The 20,062-nt window shown below is 41.4% G+C and overlaps 1 protein-coding gene across 4 annotated transcripts; it reads right to left on the reverse strand.

The window, feature by feature from the left end:
- Positions 1 to 3,348: 3,348 nt before the first annotated feature.
- LOC115271912 (membrane-spanning 4-domains subfamily A member 4A-like) lies at positions 3,349 to 7,483 on the reverse strand. Of its 4 annotated transcripts, none has more exons than XM_029914886.1 (7): positions 7,326 to 7,483; positions 6,261 to 6,423; positions 5,730 to 5,861; positions 5,479 to 5,535; positions 4,947 to 5,078; positions 4,031 to 4,129; positions 3,349 to 3,595 (listed from the first exon to the last, which is right to left on the reverse strand). In XM_029914886.1, exons 1-7 carry the CDS (start codon positions 7,331 to 7,333, stop codon positions 3,521 to 3,523), a joined length of 666 nt encoding a protein of 221 aa, XP_029770746.1. In that variant the 5' UTR covers positions 7,334 to 7,483; the 3' UTR covers positions 3,349 to 3,520. The 4 variants fall into 4 exon arrangements, with proteins under 4 accessions (XP_029770746.1, XP_029770745.1, XP_029770747.1 ...); XM_029914885.1 differs by lacking the exon at positions 7,326 to 7,483 and adding an exon at positions 7,133 to 7,308; XM_029914887.1 differs by lacking the exons at positions 5,479 to 5,535; positions 7,326 to 7,483 and adding an exon at positions 7,133 to 7,308.
- Positions 7,484 to 20,062: the final 12,579 nt, after the last annotated feature.

The raw sequence follows: 20,062 nt of genomic DNA on the forward strand, positions 1-20,062 counted from the left end.
TAAATCCCTAGCAGTGCTATTGCTGGATCTTAGGGGAGTTCTATTGTTAATTTTTTGAGGAACCTCCACATTGTTTTCCAGAGTGGCTGCACCAGTTTACATTCCCACCAACAGTGTAGGGGGGGTGCTCTCCAGCCATTTTTAATTCTATGCTATAATAAATGCTTCCGTTTTCTAACCAGGGACTATTTAGGCCCATGAAACCTGCCTATCTGGATGGTGGCTTCCTGACCACATCACTTGTTTCTGCTGGAGAATCACCCTTACCGAATTCCTAAACTGAAACCCTCGTTTCATATTTGGCTCAAGGCCCTACTAAGTCCCTGATGCCTCCACCATGAGCTTTTCAAGACATTGCCTTTCTTTCTTTTTTATTTTAATCATTTTTGAGAGGAGAGGAGGGGTAGAGAGAACAAGAGAGAGAGAATCCTAAGAAACCTCTGCACTGTCAGTGCAGAGCCTGACATGGGACTCAAACTCACGAATTATGAGGTTATGACCTGAGCCAAAATCAAGAATCATATGCTTAACCAACTGAGCCACCCAGGCGCCCCAAGACATTGTCTTCCTTAACCCTTGAATGCCCCGGGCTTTGAGAAGCATTTTCTTCCCACATCTCTGTCCACAGAGGCATATGCTGTAGTGATTTGTGTGTATCTCAATTTATCTCCTTTTAACAGTTGCTTGAATTGTGCCTTCCTTCTCTGACACAGAGAGGCTAGCAGGCTGTGTTCCCAGAAGGCCTTCCCTTAGAGACTCAACACCACCCTTTCTCCAGCATGTTTCCTCAGAAAACAGTAAATGTCAATCAGCCTGCCTACAATTGGTATACTCCTTAGAAATGCACAGATGTAGGGTGCCTGGGTGGCTCAGTCAGTTAAGCGGACGACTTCAGCTCAGGTCATGATCTCACGGTTTGTGGGTTTGAGCCCCGCATCGGGCTCTGTGCTGACTGCTAGCTCAGAGCCTGGAGCCTGCTTCGGATTCTGTGTCTCCCTTTCTCTCTGCCCCTCCCCTGATTGCACTGTCTTTCTCTGTCTCTCAAAAAAAATTAGCAGCATTAAAAAAAATTTTTTTAAAGAATGAAGGAATCTCAAATGTTAATTATTGGGTAGGCCTAATCATCATTTTCAGAAATAATCTGAATTCCCTCTCTCCATTGTCTGGACAACTCCCCATGATGAGAGACCATATGCGCCATTACTCTACTTCCTTTGACTGCTGTGTCCCTCCTTATTCTACTTAGGGCCCCTTCCTCACCTCACCCATCACAGACCCATTGAAGTCGCCACATGGAGTTGTGATTCATTAATTTTCACTGCTTTATAATGCTCCTAAGTGTGTATATATTCTCCTCTCTCCCTTTCTCTGCGTGTATGTACGTGTGGGTGTGTCCATCTGTTTATTTGTTCATATCATCATGTTATAGATGGACATTTACATTGTTTAAATTGTTTGCTATCACCATCCTTCCTTGAGGACACCCTGAGGTGACTGACTCCCACTCCACATGAGTACAAGTGTGCTCTTGGGTCTATACCTGGGAGTGCAAGGACTGGTTCTTAGGAAATGCAGTATGTAACCTTATAAGAAAACTTAAAATGTTTTCCAAAGTGTTTTTTTAATCAAATGTCTCCTTCAAAATAAAGAGTAAATATTCACATTGGTCTACATGTTAAGCCAAGTTACCAGGTACCCTATTTGGTGGGAAGCTGTGCCCCACTATAGACCTAATTGACATTTCTCTGAAAACTAATAAGACAGATTTTCTTGTGTGTCTTTGTTATTTGCATGTTCTCTTCTATGAAGCCTTTGTTAATATTTTTTGCCCTTTTCTAAGTTTGTTTTGTAACTTGCTTTTTTGCACTCTGTAAAGATTCTGCACATTAATCTTGTTGATGTTTTGTGTGTTACAATTCTACTCTAGAAAGCTACTTCTTGATTTTTCACTCTCTTTATATTTCTTTTTAATTGAAAATTTAATTTTTCTCTGGTCATATAAAACATATTTCAGGCAAGTTTTATGCATCTTTTTGAGAAAATTTTCTGTGCCTCAACATAGTAATATATCACTCTACACTGCCTTATAGACTTTGTAGTGGTTTTCTTTTCTAAGTTAATCTATTATTCATGTGGAATTGCCTTATTTTATGATGTGAGTTATGAGTCCAATTTTCTCCCTCCTTAAGATCACTTAAGACTATTGGTCCAGCATCATTGATTTAAATGATTACTTTTTCCCCACAGTGTACATCTGTGTCATCCATCATTTATTATTGGAAAACAAGTCAGTGTCTCCTAAAACAGGATGAGTGAGGGTTGCTCAGTAAAAGGTTGCTTGCATCTTACTTTAAAAAATGGGAGATTCGGAGGTGCCTAGATGGTCATTAAGCATCCGACTTTGGCTCATGTCATGACCTGACAGCTTGTGAGTTTGAATACCACATCACATGAGCTCGAGCCCTGCTTCAGGTGAGCTCAAGCCCCACAATGGGCAAAAACAAACAAACAAACACAAGCCCTACCTCAAGTAAACATGAGCCCTGCTTCAGTTGAGCCTTGCTTTTCTTTCTCTCTCTCTCTCTAGCTCCCTCTCTGCCCACTATGGGATACTCTCTCTCTCTCTGCCCCTCGTTCACTCATGCCATCTCTCTCAAAAAAAAAAAAAATAGGGAGATTCTCCTGAATTATCTCTTGGACCCAATATAATCACAATCCTTGGCTCCGGCCACTTCGAAGCCAGCAGTGGTGGGTCAGGCCCTTCTCACACTGCATCCCTAATTTTTTGATTGTCACATCACTCTCTGTGTCCACAACCAGAAAATTTATCTACTTTTAAGAACCCGTATGATCCTATTGGGCCCCAGAGACAGTCCAGAATTAGTAATCTTCTTAATTCTTTTTGCAATGTTTGATTTCCATTTGCCATGTAACATTCCGTGGTTCTAGGAATCAGGATCTAAAGAGCTTAGTGGAGCAATTATTCTGAATACCACACTGCCCTTGTCTGAGAGTGTGATCAAGGAACATAGAAGGAAAATATAGATTATATCCTGCTTGACACCAGCTAAGAATTCACTGGCAGTAGAAATGTCCTGGATCCTCATCCAGTGGGGAAGAATCTAAAAAAACTAGGGACACATAGAGCTGTTGGAATGAGAAGGAACCAACATGGACTCTTTTCCTCTGGTGAAAGATTTGGCATGACATGAACTGATACAGGAAAATCTGAATCAAATGACTTATTTCCATTTACACAGATTTGGAGACCTTAAAAGGACACTGTTTCCTGATTCCTTGAAAAGTTGGTAAATGGTATGGTGAGGAATCAAAAGAATAATCCTCATCAGCAAATAAAAGAAGTTTTTATTAAACTGTGTTTTGTCACCACAAGATTCCAAGTCTATAAACTTAAGTACAGTCAGATAGATGTATTCTCAGTCTTAGTCTCCTGTGGTGAACAGCCAACTGAAGGAGACTAAATAGGTTGAACTGATTGGAAATGCCACACCACAGGATTCTATTGAAATGCGATCTCATCATATAAATGGTCAGGAGAGGGGATGTTGTCATTATTTGGTAAGAAAACCACCACCTGTGGAAAAATCAGAACATTAGATTCTTGTAGTCAGCAATAGGGAGAGAAATCATATCATTTGCTTTAGAACCATGTGATCACTGAGCACCTTCCTTCTGAATCCTGATACTTCCTGGTCTAGGTTCCCATTCTTGCTTTAACCTTTCATTCCTTACACCTTTTCAACAATGCCAGAAATGACCTTAATACAAAAAAAAAAAAAAAAAAAAAAAAGGACTTTTCAGTGTCTAGGGATAGTTCTTTGGCTGAGTGTGGTTGGCTATTTCCCTGAATCTCCACCTGTGCTACTTCCTTCAAAATGATGAAGATTTTATACATGGAACAGCATTTTCCTTCTTCCTAATCTTCCCCACAAAAAGAAAGAGAACACACACATAGATAAGCAGAGGAGGAGAGAGAGAAAGGGAACCCATAAAGACCCAGAACACTCACCTTGTTGACAGAACAGGCTGCCCTACACACAAATATGGAGAGAGACAAAGCAATGCAGCCTTCCACCAGAGACAAGAGCAACATTCCAGTTAGCATGCCCTGGAAAACACACAGAAAACCCCCACAGGCTATAGAAGATGAAAAAGTAGGTATTGTAAGGGGAAAGAATTGTTAGCAGCATTTCACATCTGGCACTAGTTCATCTCGTTGCAACAGGAGCCCCTTTCCTTAGCATGGATTCCTGAATTTTCTCCCAATTCAAATATACTGAACAAACAATTTGAAAATATATCTTGGAATTCTACTGTTTTACACACGATTCTAGAACATCAGGTAGGTCTGGGCATGTCCATACTGATTTTTGGTTGTTTGTTTGCCTGATTCCTCCCCACCTTTCATGACCATGGTTGACTTGTGGGATTTATATGTCTCCTTTGGTCCCTCTACAGTTGTTCCTTATGACACATGACAGCCTACTGTTAACCCCCTGAACTTCTCCCTCACTCTGGTTGTACCACACAATTCAGAATATGAACACACCCTCCCCCAGTCATATCAGTTAGTTGTTCAGAATCCCTGAAAGTCATGGAGCACCAGGAACAGTAGTTTTCCCTTTTCTCTTCAGATGGCTTTTCAAGTCAAGAGAAAAGTGCCCCAGAGAGAACTGAGTTCTTGCAGAATTTTACACTTACTGACCACACACTAGGATCTTCAGACACGAATGGTACTAAAAAGCTAACATTTTTTTCTCAGTACTTCCATCAAGACACAAAGGGCTAGATCCCTTAGCCTTCAGGAGAGTGTCCAGTATCTATATAAACAATGACCGTGGTCAGATCCATGGTAAAAATTTACGGAGAAAAATTCAGACAAAATCAGTTTGCAGATTTCCATGACTGGGACAGTATATACTTACTGTAAATGCAGTTGAAAAGGAAGGGTTCCACAAGAATCCATCATGCATGATCATTTCTTCAAAAAATATCACACCTACACCTATGCCTGCTACAGTGGCACTGACTATATTCATTCCCAGGCTGCCTTGGATCTGAAGGAGAAAGAATAAGAGAGAAGAGTTGTTGCAAACCTTTCTTGTGTTCTTCCCAGGTTAGACATGTCAGTTGGGGACGTTCAGCTCAGCTGAGTTGAGTTTGGGAATTTACTTGGGGATCTTCCCCAGTTTAAAGAAGAACTTCTGGTATAGTTGTGGTTTTGACTCCCTCAGGCTCTAATATACTGAGTGTGTGGCACATGGAACATCATGGAGCACAGAGCTTAGCCCGTCATTCTTGCCTGAGTGCCATGGAGGAAGCACTTCTAGGGACCTTTTAAGAGCACTTCTAGGGTCCTTCTCTAGAGAACCAGCAAGTTCTAGGTGCCTTAGCCTTGTAGCTGAACAGTTCCTTGTTTCACTAGTCCTATCTGAGCCTCAACAATGAAACACTTACCAAACCCTTGGTTACTTTTCTTCCAGCAGCAATGGACAGCGCTCCAGATATGAAGAACTGACCAAAGAGAGAAAATCCACTCAGAGGTTGCACCATCCTCCTAGCTTCTCCCACCCCCCTTCCAGGATTATCTACCCAGTCAGCCCAAGCTTAAGACCTAAACAGCAGTGCATGGATTTTTGAGAGAGAAGGATAAAGGCCTTGCAGATACCTGAACTGTTTGAAACAGTGGAATAATCACTAATACTCACAGAGAAGGATCCCCATAGGTGATAGCCTATGTTAGTGGTAAGGCAAAATCGATGGTAATAGTCATTTGAACATATAGGACTGATTGTCACACCCAGGCACAGCGTTATCAGCCCGATCAGCATCTGAGCCACCTGGAGGGTAAGAGACATCCTATGAGGGGCAGCTTCTCAGGAGGAAGACTCTCTTTTGGATCAGTGCACTTCTTTCCCACCACTGAGACCCCAGGCTTGAGAAGGTCCCAGGAAGGTTACAGTCTACGTATCAAATCTTTGTCCTTGTCCAATGCAGGACATCAGTCTAAAAGTATTTATTCATGTAATTGCTACCTAAGTAGAGAGGGTTTTTTTTATTATTATTAAGTGGACAGCTTTACACCATTTCTTTCCACTTCCTGAATCTGTAAGGTCTGTGCAGTTCAGGATGGTTCCGTTCAGTTCATGACCACAGACAATTGGGATACTGTGAGGAAACCCCAGTCTTGTGTCAGGAAGCCTTTCCCTCCTCCACAGCCTGATTTTGGGTCCACTCACCCCTAAGACCTGGGGCTGCCCCTTCAGGAAGAGCAGCAGACTCTTCTGCCGTTGGGGAGGCAGAACCCAGGTGCCTGGCCAGTGTGGTCGGGTTATGCTCTCCCTCTCAGGAAGGTTTATCCTGTAGTCATGGGCTGTTTCTCTCTCAAATGTCCCTGTGTTGCTATTGACACCAGGAAAGAAAACACTTCTCAGAATTGACTCACTTTTTTTAAGATTTATTTACTTTTGAAGGAGAGAGACAGAGACAGAGAGAGAGAGAGAGTGAGAGAGAGAGAGAGAGAGAGAGAGAGAGGTGTAGAGAGAGAGGAGCATCCTGACAGCAGCAATCCCCATGCAGAGCTCATACCTACAAAACATAAGACTCATGACCTGAGCCAAAGTCAGCTGCTCAATCAACCGATCCACCCAAGTACCCCCTCAGCACTGATTCACTTTCAAATATCTTTTTTACTGTTTATTCATTTTTGACAGAAAGAGACAGAGCGTGAGCAGGGGAGGGGAAGAGAGAGGGATACACAGGATCTGAAGCAGGCTCCAGGTTCCAAGACATCAGCACAGCCCGACACTCTGCTCGAACCCACAAACCATGAGATCATGACCCGAGCCAAAATCAGGCGCTTAATGGACTCAGGCGTCCCTGATTCACTTTTAAACATCTTCCTTGTTCCACATTAAAATCCAGGCACAGGGGAGTTTGTGTCTCTGGCATAACCCAGATTTTTCCTTATATCCTGGTTTCCATACCTACCCAAGCAGTCAGCTCAGAATAATCTAGTTGGAAATACAGCTGCCTATCTTTGGCAATGTGCACACAGTTATTGACCTAAAGCAGAGTCTAAGCCTTGTAAGACTGAAAGCCAGATATTTACCTTTGGCTCATATTCCAGAAGCAAATGCAAATGTCCACTCACAGCAAGATTTCGAGCAAGATTTTTCCATTCACGAATTTCCTCTAGCTCAACTTACAGAGAGCCCCAGAGTCTAGACACTTGTATGCCTCCCACCAAGATGCCTTCTCAGAGACAAAGCATGGGGTAAAGATGAGAAAAGGTTTCTTCCTACCTTTGCATCTCCTCAGTACACACAAATGAGTGATTGTCCCTTCTGGGGTGTGGTCTCTAATTTACAGTGTTCAAAGACAGTGACCTGCTCTGATGTGTGATGCATGAAGAAAACATTGCCCAGAGTCCTGTGTTGGCCATTTGTTTCCTGTGACTTATCTCAACCTTCCGGATGAGTATCTGCAATGTGCTCAAGCTTGGTAATATATCCCTAAGATAATAATCTAACTCCACTCCTCACACATAAAGACCGTACCGAAGGGCACATGTGCTCTCAACACTGGCTCCTCCCCACTGCTGTGTTCCTCTTCAGTACCATGCAGACGTCTTTCTGTGCTTGCCAGATCCTCAATGACGGGGACCCACACTGATGAGGTTTTAGAGTGGTGGGGTTTCAGAGCTGTTGGCCAAGAGAGAATTCTTGAGATATCTTTGGTGCAAAAAAAAGTGATTTTATTGAAGCATGAGGAGAGGACCTGTGGGCAGAAAGAGCTGCCCCAGGACCAGACTGAGAATAGACTGATTATATACTTAGGAGTTGGGGGTGGTAAAGTCAAGAGGAAGTTTCCAAAGGGATTTTCACGTGCTAAAGAAGACTCACAAGATCCTGCAGGCCTAGCCTGTGTCAAGCTAAGGTTGTTTTTCTCTCTAGAAAAGCATTAATATTAAGACAGTAGGGAGTTCCTGGAGGAATATTACACTCTGCCTGCTTTAAGTATTTGTCAACTGGCTGCAGGTTATAAGGAAATTTAATTTTATCTGCCATTTCTTTCTACCTTTGTTTCCCACATCACGCACTACCCTGACTTATGTAGTAGAAGCTGCATGCAAATTATAAATTTTCATAAACAAAGGCTTAGCTGAAGCCTCTGATGAGCTAGGTTAGGGCAAGCTGAGGGCAAAATACAGGCTGGCATATACTCTCCATCCTTCCATCCTGCCTCCCCCCCCCTCCCGTGGAATATGTGTGCTCTTCCTCGGGCACTCATGGCAGCTCAACAACAAAGGGAGAGGGTTAAGTTCTTGCCAAAGTGATGTGGGAAACTAAGGCAAATGAAAAGTTAAATTCCCTTACTGCCTATAGCCCATTGACAAGTCCTTGAAACCGGCAGAGGTACCAACCTCTAGGAGCTCAGCTGTCTCAAGGATGACACTTTGCTGGGGCCAAAAGAGAACCTTGGCTTAGCATTGTCCCGACCTCAAGGATCCTGTTAAGTCTACTTCCTTTATCTCACTTGTCCCAGGATATATGTTGGCCATCACACTCCATGATTGCCCCTCGATATGCATCTGAGGGCTCTCATGACGGAAGTTTCGTTAAATGGTGATAAATGGCATTTCCCTAGCAACAGCTAGCCCCTCAGGGTCCTGGAAGCCTTGCTTCCAAAATTTCTTGGAAATGTACTGTATCCACGACCCTCTCCCAACCTGTATATAATGAGTTCCCCATCAGGACCCCAGTGCAGCTCTTCCTGCCCATGGGCCCTGTCCCTGTGCTTTAATAAAATCACCTTTTTGCAACAAAGATGTCTTCAAGAATTCTTTTTTTTTTTTTTTTTTTTTTTTGCTGTAGGCTCTGGACCACCCCACCATCACCCTAAAACTTCATCAGCTTCTATTTTAATTAATTCTATTTTATGTTATTTTACATGAGCAATGAAGTTGATTTTATTATATCACATTTTTAACTCCATCATACACTTTGCATATTAAACTTTGGGTTGCAGAGGAAATTTTTATCATAAGTTGATGTTTTCTGGACTTGTAGCCCATGGTAACCACTTGTAACCCACTTCACTAAATGAAAATGGTGGTGTTCTTCTGGCCAATTATGGCCGGATGCACCACAAAGAAGAAGTATCTGAGTTATTTCTGGCATGTGTGCCTGTGAAGAGCTGTGTTTATGCAGACAGTATCTCTCGCCCAAATTCCTCCTCACCCCCATTAGCTGGTCCTCTTACAGGCTGGCACACAGATTCGCAAAGACATCACCTTCCATAACCAAAGCCAACAGTGTTTCCTAAATAGCAAAAGCCCTGTGATGATGATGGTTATGTATTAGAATAATTCACGAATTCTCCTACAGCTCTGGAATCCTTGTAGGCGGATTTCCAGCCATATCCACTCTCCTGAGAAAGTGCTCCCTCTACTGTCCCTATTTGGACTAGCAAGTCTTTTTCAGTATGATAAGGTGCTTTCGGGGACAACTTTGGCTTTAGGTTATAACCTACACAGCAATCCCACAGAATCCTACTCTCTCGGAACAGGTGTGTTACTCTGGGTCTCATACTGACAAATCCCTCCTACCTGGTGTGAATCTTGTTATTACCAGGAAGTTCCAGGGTAATAAGGTCTTTGTATGGTCTCAGTCCATCTATAGTATTGCAATTGGCTAGAAGTGCCTGGGGACACTCATCTGGGCCTCTGGGAGCTCCCCACAGATGTCCCCCCTTTCCAAACCAATGTTAGATCTGGACCAACCTTTGTGGTTATTATGATTGCAAGACATCCTTCAGCAGCAATCATCAGGAAACTGAAAATAAAGACCTGGAAATTACAAAGAACACTGAGGTCACGTTGTGAAGTCAAAGGTGGGGAAGAAAGAGAGAGCAGCGGTCTGGGGTTCTGCTTTTATTGGGGACAAGGTGAGCACCCAGGATCTGGAGACTCCCTCTTTACTGGTGAATTTAAAATAGAAGAACAGGAATTTAAAGCATGAAAAGAGAAAAAAGCAAGCAGCCCAAGACATCAGTTAGGAAAATCACCAAAGATCTCTAAAACAAAGAAGCCAGTACAGAGGGGACTGGCTCTTTACCATGTGGTTGGCAGTGTGTTTATTCTAGATAGCTGTGTTGGAAGTGGGTCCTTCTTTGAAAGAATGCCTCCTCAAACCAAAGCTTAAGTTGTTAGGTATTTGCATTACCAAAAACAAAAACAAAGAGGCCAGGGCTTACACTATACCTGATGAGGCTTGGGGATGATGAGGGGTTGTGGGGCTTGGAGCTGAAAACCAAGAAAGAACTCTTAAAGACATCTTTGGTGCAAAAAGGTGATTTTATTAAAGCACAGGGATCGGACCTGTGGGCAGAAAGAGCTTCACTGGGGTTGGGAGATGTGATTGATTATATACTTTAATTTGGGAGGGGCAGAGACAAAGGAAGTTTCCAAAAAGAATTTTCACACGTTAAAGAAGACTTCCAGGATTGTTGTCATATTAGGGTTGTTTTTGCCTCTAACAAGGTGTTAACACTGAGACAGTAAGGAGTTCCTGGAGGAATGTCAAACACTTCCTGTCTCAAGTATTTGTCAGTGAGCTACAAGTTATAAGGAAATTTAGTTTTATCTATATTTCCTTTTGCTTTTGTTCTCCACATCAGAAAAGACAGAAAACAGTTGTGCTTTTTTTTAACTTTACTTATTTATTTTGAGAAGGAGAGTGGGGCTGGGGCAGAGAGAAAATGAAATAGAGAGAATCCCAGGAGGGATTGCAGTGTCAGCACAGAGGCCAACATGGGACTTGAACTCAGAAACCATGAGATCATGACCTGAGCTGAAGTCAAGAGTCAGATGCTTAACTTACTGAGCTCCCCAGGCACCCCAGTTTTACTTTTATTTTTAATACTACTGAATTAATTTAATTTGTACTGCCAAGTCTACAAAATCCATAAATTTTGCCCTTTTAAAAAAATTGATGTGAATTTGACACACATTACCTTACCTTCAGGTGTATGACATACTGATCAGATATATCTGCACATTGCAGTGGAGGAGAGAAATCTTCCTTCTGCTCTTCAAGTTCTTCCGGATGGACTAAGAATTCAATTTACACAAGACAGATTAACAAGGGGTGGGGGAACAGCTTTATTATGTGTGCACAGAGGTTCAATAATGAAATTGAGACCCAAAGAAATGGCCAAGGTAGGCAGTTTTTATAGATTTAAACAAACAGGCAATCCATTTGGAAGGAATTTACAGAAGAAAAACGGGTATATAGGAGCTGTAATGAGTTAAGGAATTCTAAGTGGAATTTGGGCTGAGGTAGTAGATTAGTAAAACAGTAACAAGGGTTATTTATACAACTTTCTCAATTTTAAAGTCCCTTTCTCAAATGATAGAGTGTCTTTTTTCTTTCTTTTTTTCTAACCCTCTTTTATTTTTTTAATCTATTGTTGAGAGAGAGAGGGTGCAAGTGAGTGAAGGGCAGAGAAACAGAGAATCCCACATACTGTCAGTGTAGAGCCCAAAGTATGGTTCAAGCTCAGAAACCATGAGATCATGACCTGAGCCGAAGTTGGACATTTAACCAACTGAGCCACCCAAGAGACTTAGGGTGTCTTTTTTCCTTCTTAGTACAGGGACGGTACTTTTCCATACAAGAGATTTGTTTCCTGCTTTCAGAGGAACAAAGGAGGTTCTGAGTGTCCTGACAATGACTATTTTCCAAGTAGCTTTGACTTAATATAATCAATAATCCATTGTGGTACCTTTTGGCGTGGCCTGCCCTTGGCCCCTACAATGTTAGGCTGTGCTCACCACAAGTGTAGCTAATGCCTGTCACCATTGGGGATTACAACACCCTGGACTATAGTCCCTCTGCTGGGCCTTTCACTCCTGGGACTTATTCAGGCCAAAACTGGAAGCCTGTACCTCCCACCCCCCCTTCACCATTTTCCAGTTTTACTTTGAATAAGCATAAGCCAGTGTACTAAGCGCATCTGTAAGAGCAAATGCAAGTTAAAAATAGAAGGATTAATTTGCCTTGGTGAAAATAAGGAAAAAGATTTCCCTCCCCCTCCTCTCCTTGGAATATTTACCTTAGAAAACTGGTAAGTTTGTCCTCTGTCTTATTGAAATGTACGTACATCTTTTTGAGACAAGAAAACTGAAAGACTGTAAAGATATTTTTGCTCCTTTTCCTGCTTCTATTCTTGCTAGGACCTGCACCCCCACCACACTCTACACATGCCTCAGAATGCAAATAAGTATGTCCTCCTTGAAAGGACAAGGAGTTAATGATTTCTCTAGAATAAGTTACATCTAAGGAAGGACCAGGCGAGAATGACTGGACAAAGCCATCGTATGTGTATTCCAGACTACCGGAGCTAGACATCTCAATGCCAAGGCTCCCGGGCTCCAAGGAATGACACCTGAGCCCTCATATTTCTTCTCACCGGTTCCTGATGCCTGAGAGGACACATACACCAGACCTCCATCCTCCATAACCCCCCCCCCCAGACTCTGATCAAAGATGGGACTCATGGTCCTTTCCTTTCCGAGTCTCCCAGATGGTCCATCTGTATCTGCTCTGTCTGTACCTTCAGTAAAGTCTTTCACCTCCTCCTGGCCCTGGTTGATTTCTATCCTTCATGAAGCCAAGGACTCTCTTGGCTGGTCCTGCAGGATCCCCTCTAGGTCTCCAGACCCGGCCTATCAGCACCATCTTGAAAAGCCAGATATGTCTGTTGACAGTTTTAAGACTCAGGAATATCTTTCCCGAGCACCTGGGAACCATCTTTTTGAAATGCATTCATCAAAACAGTGCCCTTAGCTCCTGGAGGATAAGAGTGTATCCACAGCTCTCACTAGGTTGCAAAACTGCTTCTTGACCAACTACATAATGGCCGTATGAAGATGTCTTGTTGTCAGGCATCTGAGAAACATTATTGGGCTAAATGTAAAAATTGTTGAAGAGTCTACATTGTCATGTAAATGTGACGTGACTGATAGGATTGACAGGAGCTCAGAAGAAATTTATTCATCACATCACATCCTAGCTTAATGTTTATTCAATAATGAAATGGTTTTGTTTCTCTTTTTCCTTTATGGAGAGATTTTTCTGGGTTAGGAGAAGATTTTATTTTTAATCATATTTCCCCAGCAAGTCATAGTTAATCCACAGAAGAGATTTTTATATAGCTAAGCAGATACAATCCTTTAGAGACATGTTTCCATGAATAATGGTAATTGACCTCATGGAAGAGGACTTGATAGCATATACATTCTTTTCTATTTCATACTAAATTTATCTAGGCATTGGAGTAGCCATCTGTACTAGCTATCTCTCTTTGTGTGAGAGAATAATAATAATCTGGTATTCTATGACAGGCAGATGGTTACAGTGTTGAGCAAAGCCCTAAGCCAAATACTCAGAATGACAAGGAAAAAGTGATACTATCTTTCTTATTGTTTATATTTCAAAGAGATGGCTCTAGGGCCCTTAAGAAAAATATTCCTGAGTTGTAATTTGGGCAAGAGGCCTATTTAGCCTTTAAAAACATTTATATAGATATCAAAGGGATAGAAGAAGGATTCACAAATACTAAGTTTCTCAAGGAAATGCTTTAAAAAAGAGATGGGCGTGGGGAAGAAAGAGGTCTAGTTCCATTTAGCAACAGGGAAAATCCTAAGTGTTTTTCTTCACCATTACAATAGTCCTGAAGCCCCAGAGTGGTGGCTTAGGACGGAAAGTCTATTTCTTTAGGCAGAGAGGTAGCATCAGGAGTAGAATCCTAGAGTAAAGGATTAAACACCTCAATTTTGGCCAGGGAATAGTGGGAGGCTATTTCAGAGAAATGCAGGAGCTATAGATGACAATATCTTATCACTGTCCAAAAAATCCTGTATTCTTTCTTGGAAGTTAGTGGAGAAAAAGTAAATGCCCCATTAATGGTCTGTTGATATATGATTGTCTTAGAGATTTACATTCAAAATAAGTCTAATATTAGAAAAGTTGTATATTGGAATCAGAGTAAGATTTTGAGGCAAGTTTTTGAGGAAGATAAAGAATCTTCTAGTGACAATTTTCTAGAGGATAAGCAAAGGATTAAATCATCTATATATTGAAAAAGAGTAGGATTTCCTTCAAATGATGGTTCAAGTCTTTTTTTTTCTTTCCAAGCTTGTATTTAAATTCAAGTTAGTTAATATATACTGTAGTGCTAGTTTCAAGAGTAGAAGTTAGTGATTCATCTCTTACATATGACAGCAAGTGCCCCTCCCAACAAGCGCCCTCCTTAATGCTCATCACCCATTTAGCCCATCCCCCCACTGCCCTCCCCTCCAACAGTTTTTAGTCTGTTCTCTCTATTTAAGAGTCTCTTATAGTTTGCCTCCCTCTCTGTTTTTACCTTATTTTATTTTTTCTTCCCTCCCCCTATGTTCATCTGTTTTATTTCTTAAATTCCATGTATGAGTGAAATCATATGGCATTCTTCTTTCTCTGACTGACTTATTTCCCTCTAGTTCTAGCCACTTTGTTGCAAATGACAAGATTTCATTCTTTGGGATCATTGAGTAATATATCTATCTATATCTGTATCTGTATCTATATCTATCTATCTATCTATCTATCTATATGGAATCTTACATCTTTTGGAACATTGAGTTATCTATCTTTCTATCTATCTATCTATCTAATCTTACATCTTCATTATCCATTCATCTTGATTTATGACCTGAGAGGTATGTGAAGGTAATGCAACCTGAGGTATGGCTATGTAAGTGGATTGTTGCTTTTCCTAAGTGAAAGCAAACTTTTCACAAACAGTAATTGCACTGGAAGTAGAATGGAGCTCTACTACCATGAAATAAGCACAGAGCTTTCCATAGGAGCTAGTATACTGGGTTCTTTGAGGGGTACTCTAAGGTGAGGTAACCAGGCATTTCTGCCATTTATGCTAGGTTTTATTCTTCAATAAAACTGAGTTGCCCAGTTGTGTAAGAAAATAATTATGCAACACAAGCACCCTTTAGCCTTACTTCCTCCAGATAAGGTATTAAGATGGGTTAAGATGTAGAATCTCTCCAAGATATTCTTTTATCTTTATTTTGAAACATTCAGACCTTTATCACAATCTACAAATGTTGATTCCCAGAGCCTGACACACATTTTCCTCCCTCTGTCTACCAGTTGTCCAAGAAGTCAGTAATGGATTATGTGAGGAAAATATCAGTATTGGAAAAATGGACATTTTGAGAATCATAAACCACTTTATCCACAGAAGAATGATGACATGAGACAAATATAGGGAATATTCCCTGTGGAAGTTACATTGTCTTAGGAATTCTCTGTTTTTTAGAGCTCAATTTTGGCCTCATAAACAATGACCTGGGGTACCTGGGGGGCTCAGTTGGTTAAGCGTCTGGCTCTTAATTTTGCCTCAGGTTATGATCTCACACTTCATGGAATCAAGCCCTGCCTTGGGCTCTGTGCTGAGAGTGCAGAGCCTGCTTGGCATTCTCTCTCTCCCTCTCTCTCTGCTCCTCCCCCACTTGTGTATGCATGCATACTCTCTCTGCCTCAAAAAATAATAATAATAAACTTTAAAAAAACAATTAGGGGATCCTGGGTGACTCAGTCAGTTAAGCGTTCCACTTCAGCTCAGGTTATGATCTCATGGCTCATGGGTTCAAACCCCACACTGAACTCTGTGCTGACAGATCAGGGCCCAGAGCCTGCTGCAGATTCTGTGTGTGTCTCTGTCCCTTCCCCACTCACACTCTCTGTCTCAAAAATAAATAATTTAATATTTAAAAATATTTTTTAAAAAGTGATATAATCCCTTGCAATCTTCTCAAAACCCCCACTTATTCTTCTGGAGAAGAATCTACAGATAAGGAACACCAATGCACCTGAGAGAGAAAAACCATGGCTGACAATGACTTGTCATGTGTCTCTGTCTCTGTTCTTGTCTTTCCTGCTGTCACAAGGAGGGCATATCATATTTTGCTCCTGTTGGGGAAATATAATTGAAAATGAGATCTTCTCCTAACCATGAAAACCTCTCCACAAAAATAGAAGAGAAAGAAAACATCTTGTATAACAGATGTTTCGACTGTTCATTCAAAGTTCACAGGAGAGCACTGTTCTGAGGGTAATGAGAAATATGGTTGGTCAGTATAACATTAAACTACCTTGCCAATTATTATTATTATTATATTATATTATATTATAATATTAACTAAATGACCAAGAATTCATTGTTCCCTCATTAATTCTACTTTTTCAAGATATTGCTTTTATGGGACAGAAAAGTCAAGAATAGAATAAGAATCAGTCCTAGTTAACACCCATTCTTAGCTCTCAGAGACTACTGGGAGGGGTCTAACTCGGTGTACTTGCCTTTTCATTACACTAAAGGGGAATGTATTATCTCTCTGGCTATTGGCCCATGACTGAACACCCATATGTCTTTTCATTTCCTGAATCTAAGCATCAAGCTAAGGCATCAACCCCCATATTCTAATCTCCTGAGCCAGCAGTTTCTTTCATTATTGTTCTGTTCTACTAGGGGTGGGGAGGGCTCCTATATGAGCCAAATTAATTCTTCTTCTAAATTTCTACATAGATTTCTCCAACAGAGTACCTCACATGGGGATGATCATTACTGACTGGTTATCTAGGGCCAATATTCCTGATCATCTAGAAAACCAGTTTGCTAGCATCAGCCCTACAACATACACATATATGTGTTAATCTTACACCCCTGTGAGCATGAGTCAGACTCTTCTTCCAAAGCTAAACAAATTGCTATCAACTCTGAATTACTCTGTCTGATTCCATCCGGATTTTATTGTCTTCCGGATAGCAATGTAGTCATTAACCCAGGAATTCCCATCAGTAAACTATGGGACATTTAATGCCTTCAGTAGGAGAGACTCTTAGGACTCAGATCACAGCAGTGGGGATGAGGAGGTTCTCAGAGAGGGCTCCTCCTGCTGGACTCGGGCTTCAGCAGGTCCAGGGCCCCCTGAAGGAGAGACGGTGTTGGTGAAAAAAGGAGAGAGAAAGGAGCCTCGGCTTTCCTTCTCATTCACCAGGCAGGAATCCTTCTATGCTCTGTCGGGTTTTGTGTCTTTATTTATAGGTTAAGTGATAACAGGACATCAGCAGGTGGAACTTTTATAGCAAACAAATCTGTGATAGGATGCTTTGAAAAGTGTAGAGATACAAGATTTACAGAGACATTCTGGCAAAACTATCCTAATTACAGTGAGCAGTAAATTCTACAATTAAGACAGGATGTTCTAAGTGAAAAATATACATATTTGTTCATATCAATGATGCTAAGATTAAGTCATAGTTTGAGTGATATATAGATAGGTTGGGAGTCATCTTGTCTGGCTTGCAAGAGGAAGAATGTATCTGGACTGACTAATAGATTGCTTGTGTAAACGCTTTTGTTTAATGCTGAGGGTGTAAATACCATAGGGGCCCTACATGTGTCAGCCCTTATATGTGGGTATGTTTTAGTGACTCTTACCCATCGTCATCATCCATCCCCATTATGTATGTCAGTGTAAGGGAAGGTATTTGTGGCACCAATTAGCAGAAAGGTATGTGCAGTAACTTATATTTAGTCCTTGTCTGTTTCTTATCTCTAAGTTAGGCTCTTCTTCTCCTGACCAGAGTTAATTGTGACTTGTGTTTTTAGCCCCCCTTATAATTTATGTCTTGGGTCTGCAAAACTCATTAGAAGAGCCTTTTGGCAAACATCTGCAATGCTTTGTCTAAAATCCTCTTTGTAAAGAATACACTTCTTCTCATGAAGTATCTGTGGGGAATATCAGTCTGATTTGGAACATTGTGAGGCCTAATCAATAACAGCAGTCCCATTTCCAATATGAGCCAGTAGTAGAAGGAGATACCAGTTTCGTTTCATGGCAGGAGCTGTGCAAACATCTGCCATTTCCTCACTGTGACTGTGTCATCCAGCGAGGCCAATGCGGCTCCCAGCACCTCCCTTCCCTATTTCTTGAAGCAACCTGATCTCAGTGTGTTCTTGAATATACCACTTCACATGATAAATGAGTTTTTCAGTGTTGCTTCCTCTCTGAATGTCTGTCTGATATCACCAAATATTTCTACCCTTTCCTTGTGGAAGCAGCTTTAATCAACTCAGTGACAAGCCAGTTGTCTCTCAAGTGGATTCTAAAGAGAAATTGCCTCAGGCATTTTTTTATATTAAAAAGATTTTTTTTTACAGTTTATTTTTGAGGTAGGAGAGAGTGCATGAGCGGGGTCGGGGCAGAGAGAGAGGGAAGAAAGAATCCCAGGCAGGCTCTCCACACTGTCAGCACAGAGGCCGATGTGGGGCTCGAACTCACAAACTGTGAGGTTATGACCTGAGCCAAAACCAAGAGTCATTCGCTTCACCAACTGAACCACCCAGGTGACCCTGACTCAGGCAGTTTTTGTGACCCAAACTCAGAGGGCCTTCTCTAGGTAGACCTGTGTGACTTTTTCTCAAGGTCCCAGCCTTCTCTAGGTAGACCTGTGTGACTTTTTCTCAAGGCCCCAGTCTGTGTTCTTATTGCAAATAAACCTCTAGTATTACCCAAGCAGTTGGATCATAAAGAGAGGGGAGGAATGCCTGCGCAATTGCTTCCTATAAATATTTTAATGGTTGTTTCTGATCAAGAATCCACTAAAATTCAGATTTCTTGCCTGTGACTAGGTGAATAGAGCCCCAAAAGATGTCTAGGTGTGGAAATTTGCTATAGCTTCAGAAGAAATATTCCATTTGGCATGAACACTTGCTGTTTTTAGGTAGGTCTGCCAAACCCACCTGTTTTCCCCCATCTAAATCCCCGCAGCACATCTGAAAGCACACACTTGTAAAAGGTTGTATACTACCTTTTGAAGTACGGGCGCCTAGGTGGCTCAGTTGGTTAAGTGTCTGATTCTTCATTTGGACTCAGGTCATGATCTCACAGGTGTGGAATCAAGTCCTACATAAGGCTCTATGCTTGGTGTGGAGTGTGCTTGAGGTTCTTTCTCCCTTTCCCCCTTTATCCCCCCCACATGCTCTCTCTCTCTCAATCAATCAATCAAGTAAAATTTACTGCCCTTTGATAAACATAATTGACCTATACATTGCAGTAACCATTAAGGGAAACATTAGAACATCATCGGTAAAGTGATGAATCAAAATCACGCACCTCCCCCAAAAGATGCAGTAGAAAACCCCACCACCCTTCTGTAATACCCCTGCCCCAAATTCATACACTCATTCTATCATGGTGAAACACCAGACAGGTCCACACTAAGAAACATTCTATAAGACAGCTAGCTTAGCATCTCCAAAACCATCAAAATCATAGCAAAGAAAACACGAAACTGTACCAGACAGAGGGGACCAAAGAGATTGGGAACTAAATGGGTATGTGATTCCTTACCTGTTCATTTTGCTATAAAGGAAAGTATTTGACCATTAATAAACTTGGAGTTGTTCTAGGAATTAGATAATACACAGTATCAGTGTGAATTGCCTGGATTAGATACAAGATTTTTCATCAAAGATATCACGAAGTTATGTAAAAGACTAGCTACTATATGACAAGATATTTGCCACAAGGATAATCAACAAAAGACTTATTTCCACATGCAACAGCATCTCCTACAAATCACTAAGTCAAGGAGACAAAACAATGGGAAAAACAGATGACACTTCAATAGACGCTACCAAAAGTTTAAGTGTCCAATAAACAGATGAGAAATAGGTATTTGACCTCATTGGAAAATAAAAATTAAAACCAACATGAAACCAGCATTGATAGAGACCTGAGCGCCTCTCCTAACATAAGCAAATAGGAAAATGGGTGGAATCTATGAAAGAATTACTTCCAGAAACTGTAGAACAGGGTGCACAGGGATTTCATTTCTGAGGGGGCGAATGCACCCTACATTCAGGATCTCTGCCTGAGGAATAGTCCGGTTCCCAGAAGAAATCAAGATCA

The sequence above is a fragment of the Suricata suricatta genome, chromosome 11, assembly GCF_006229205.1.
Source record: "Suricata suricatta isolate VVHF042 chromosome 11, meerkat_22Aug2017_6uvM2_HiC, whole genome shotgun sequence".
Classification (NCBI taxonomy): Eukaryota; Metazoa; Chordata; class Mammalia; order Carnivora; family Herpestidae; genus Suricata; species Suricata suricatta.

Coding starts and splice junctions, on each gene's coding strand:
- LOC115271912 (XM_029914885.1), bottom strand. Junction 5,079..5,478: donor GAAAAGTAACCAAGGGTTTG/GTAAGTGTTTCA, acceptor TTTCTCCTTCAG/ATCCAAGGCAGCCTGGGAAT. Junction 4,130..4,946: donor CCTTTTCAACTGCATTTACA/GTAAGTATATAC, acceptor TGTGTTTTCCAG/GGCATGCTAACTGGAATGTT.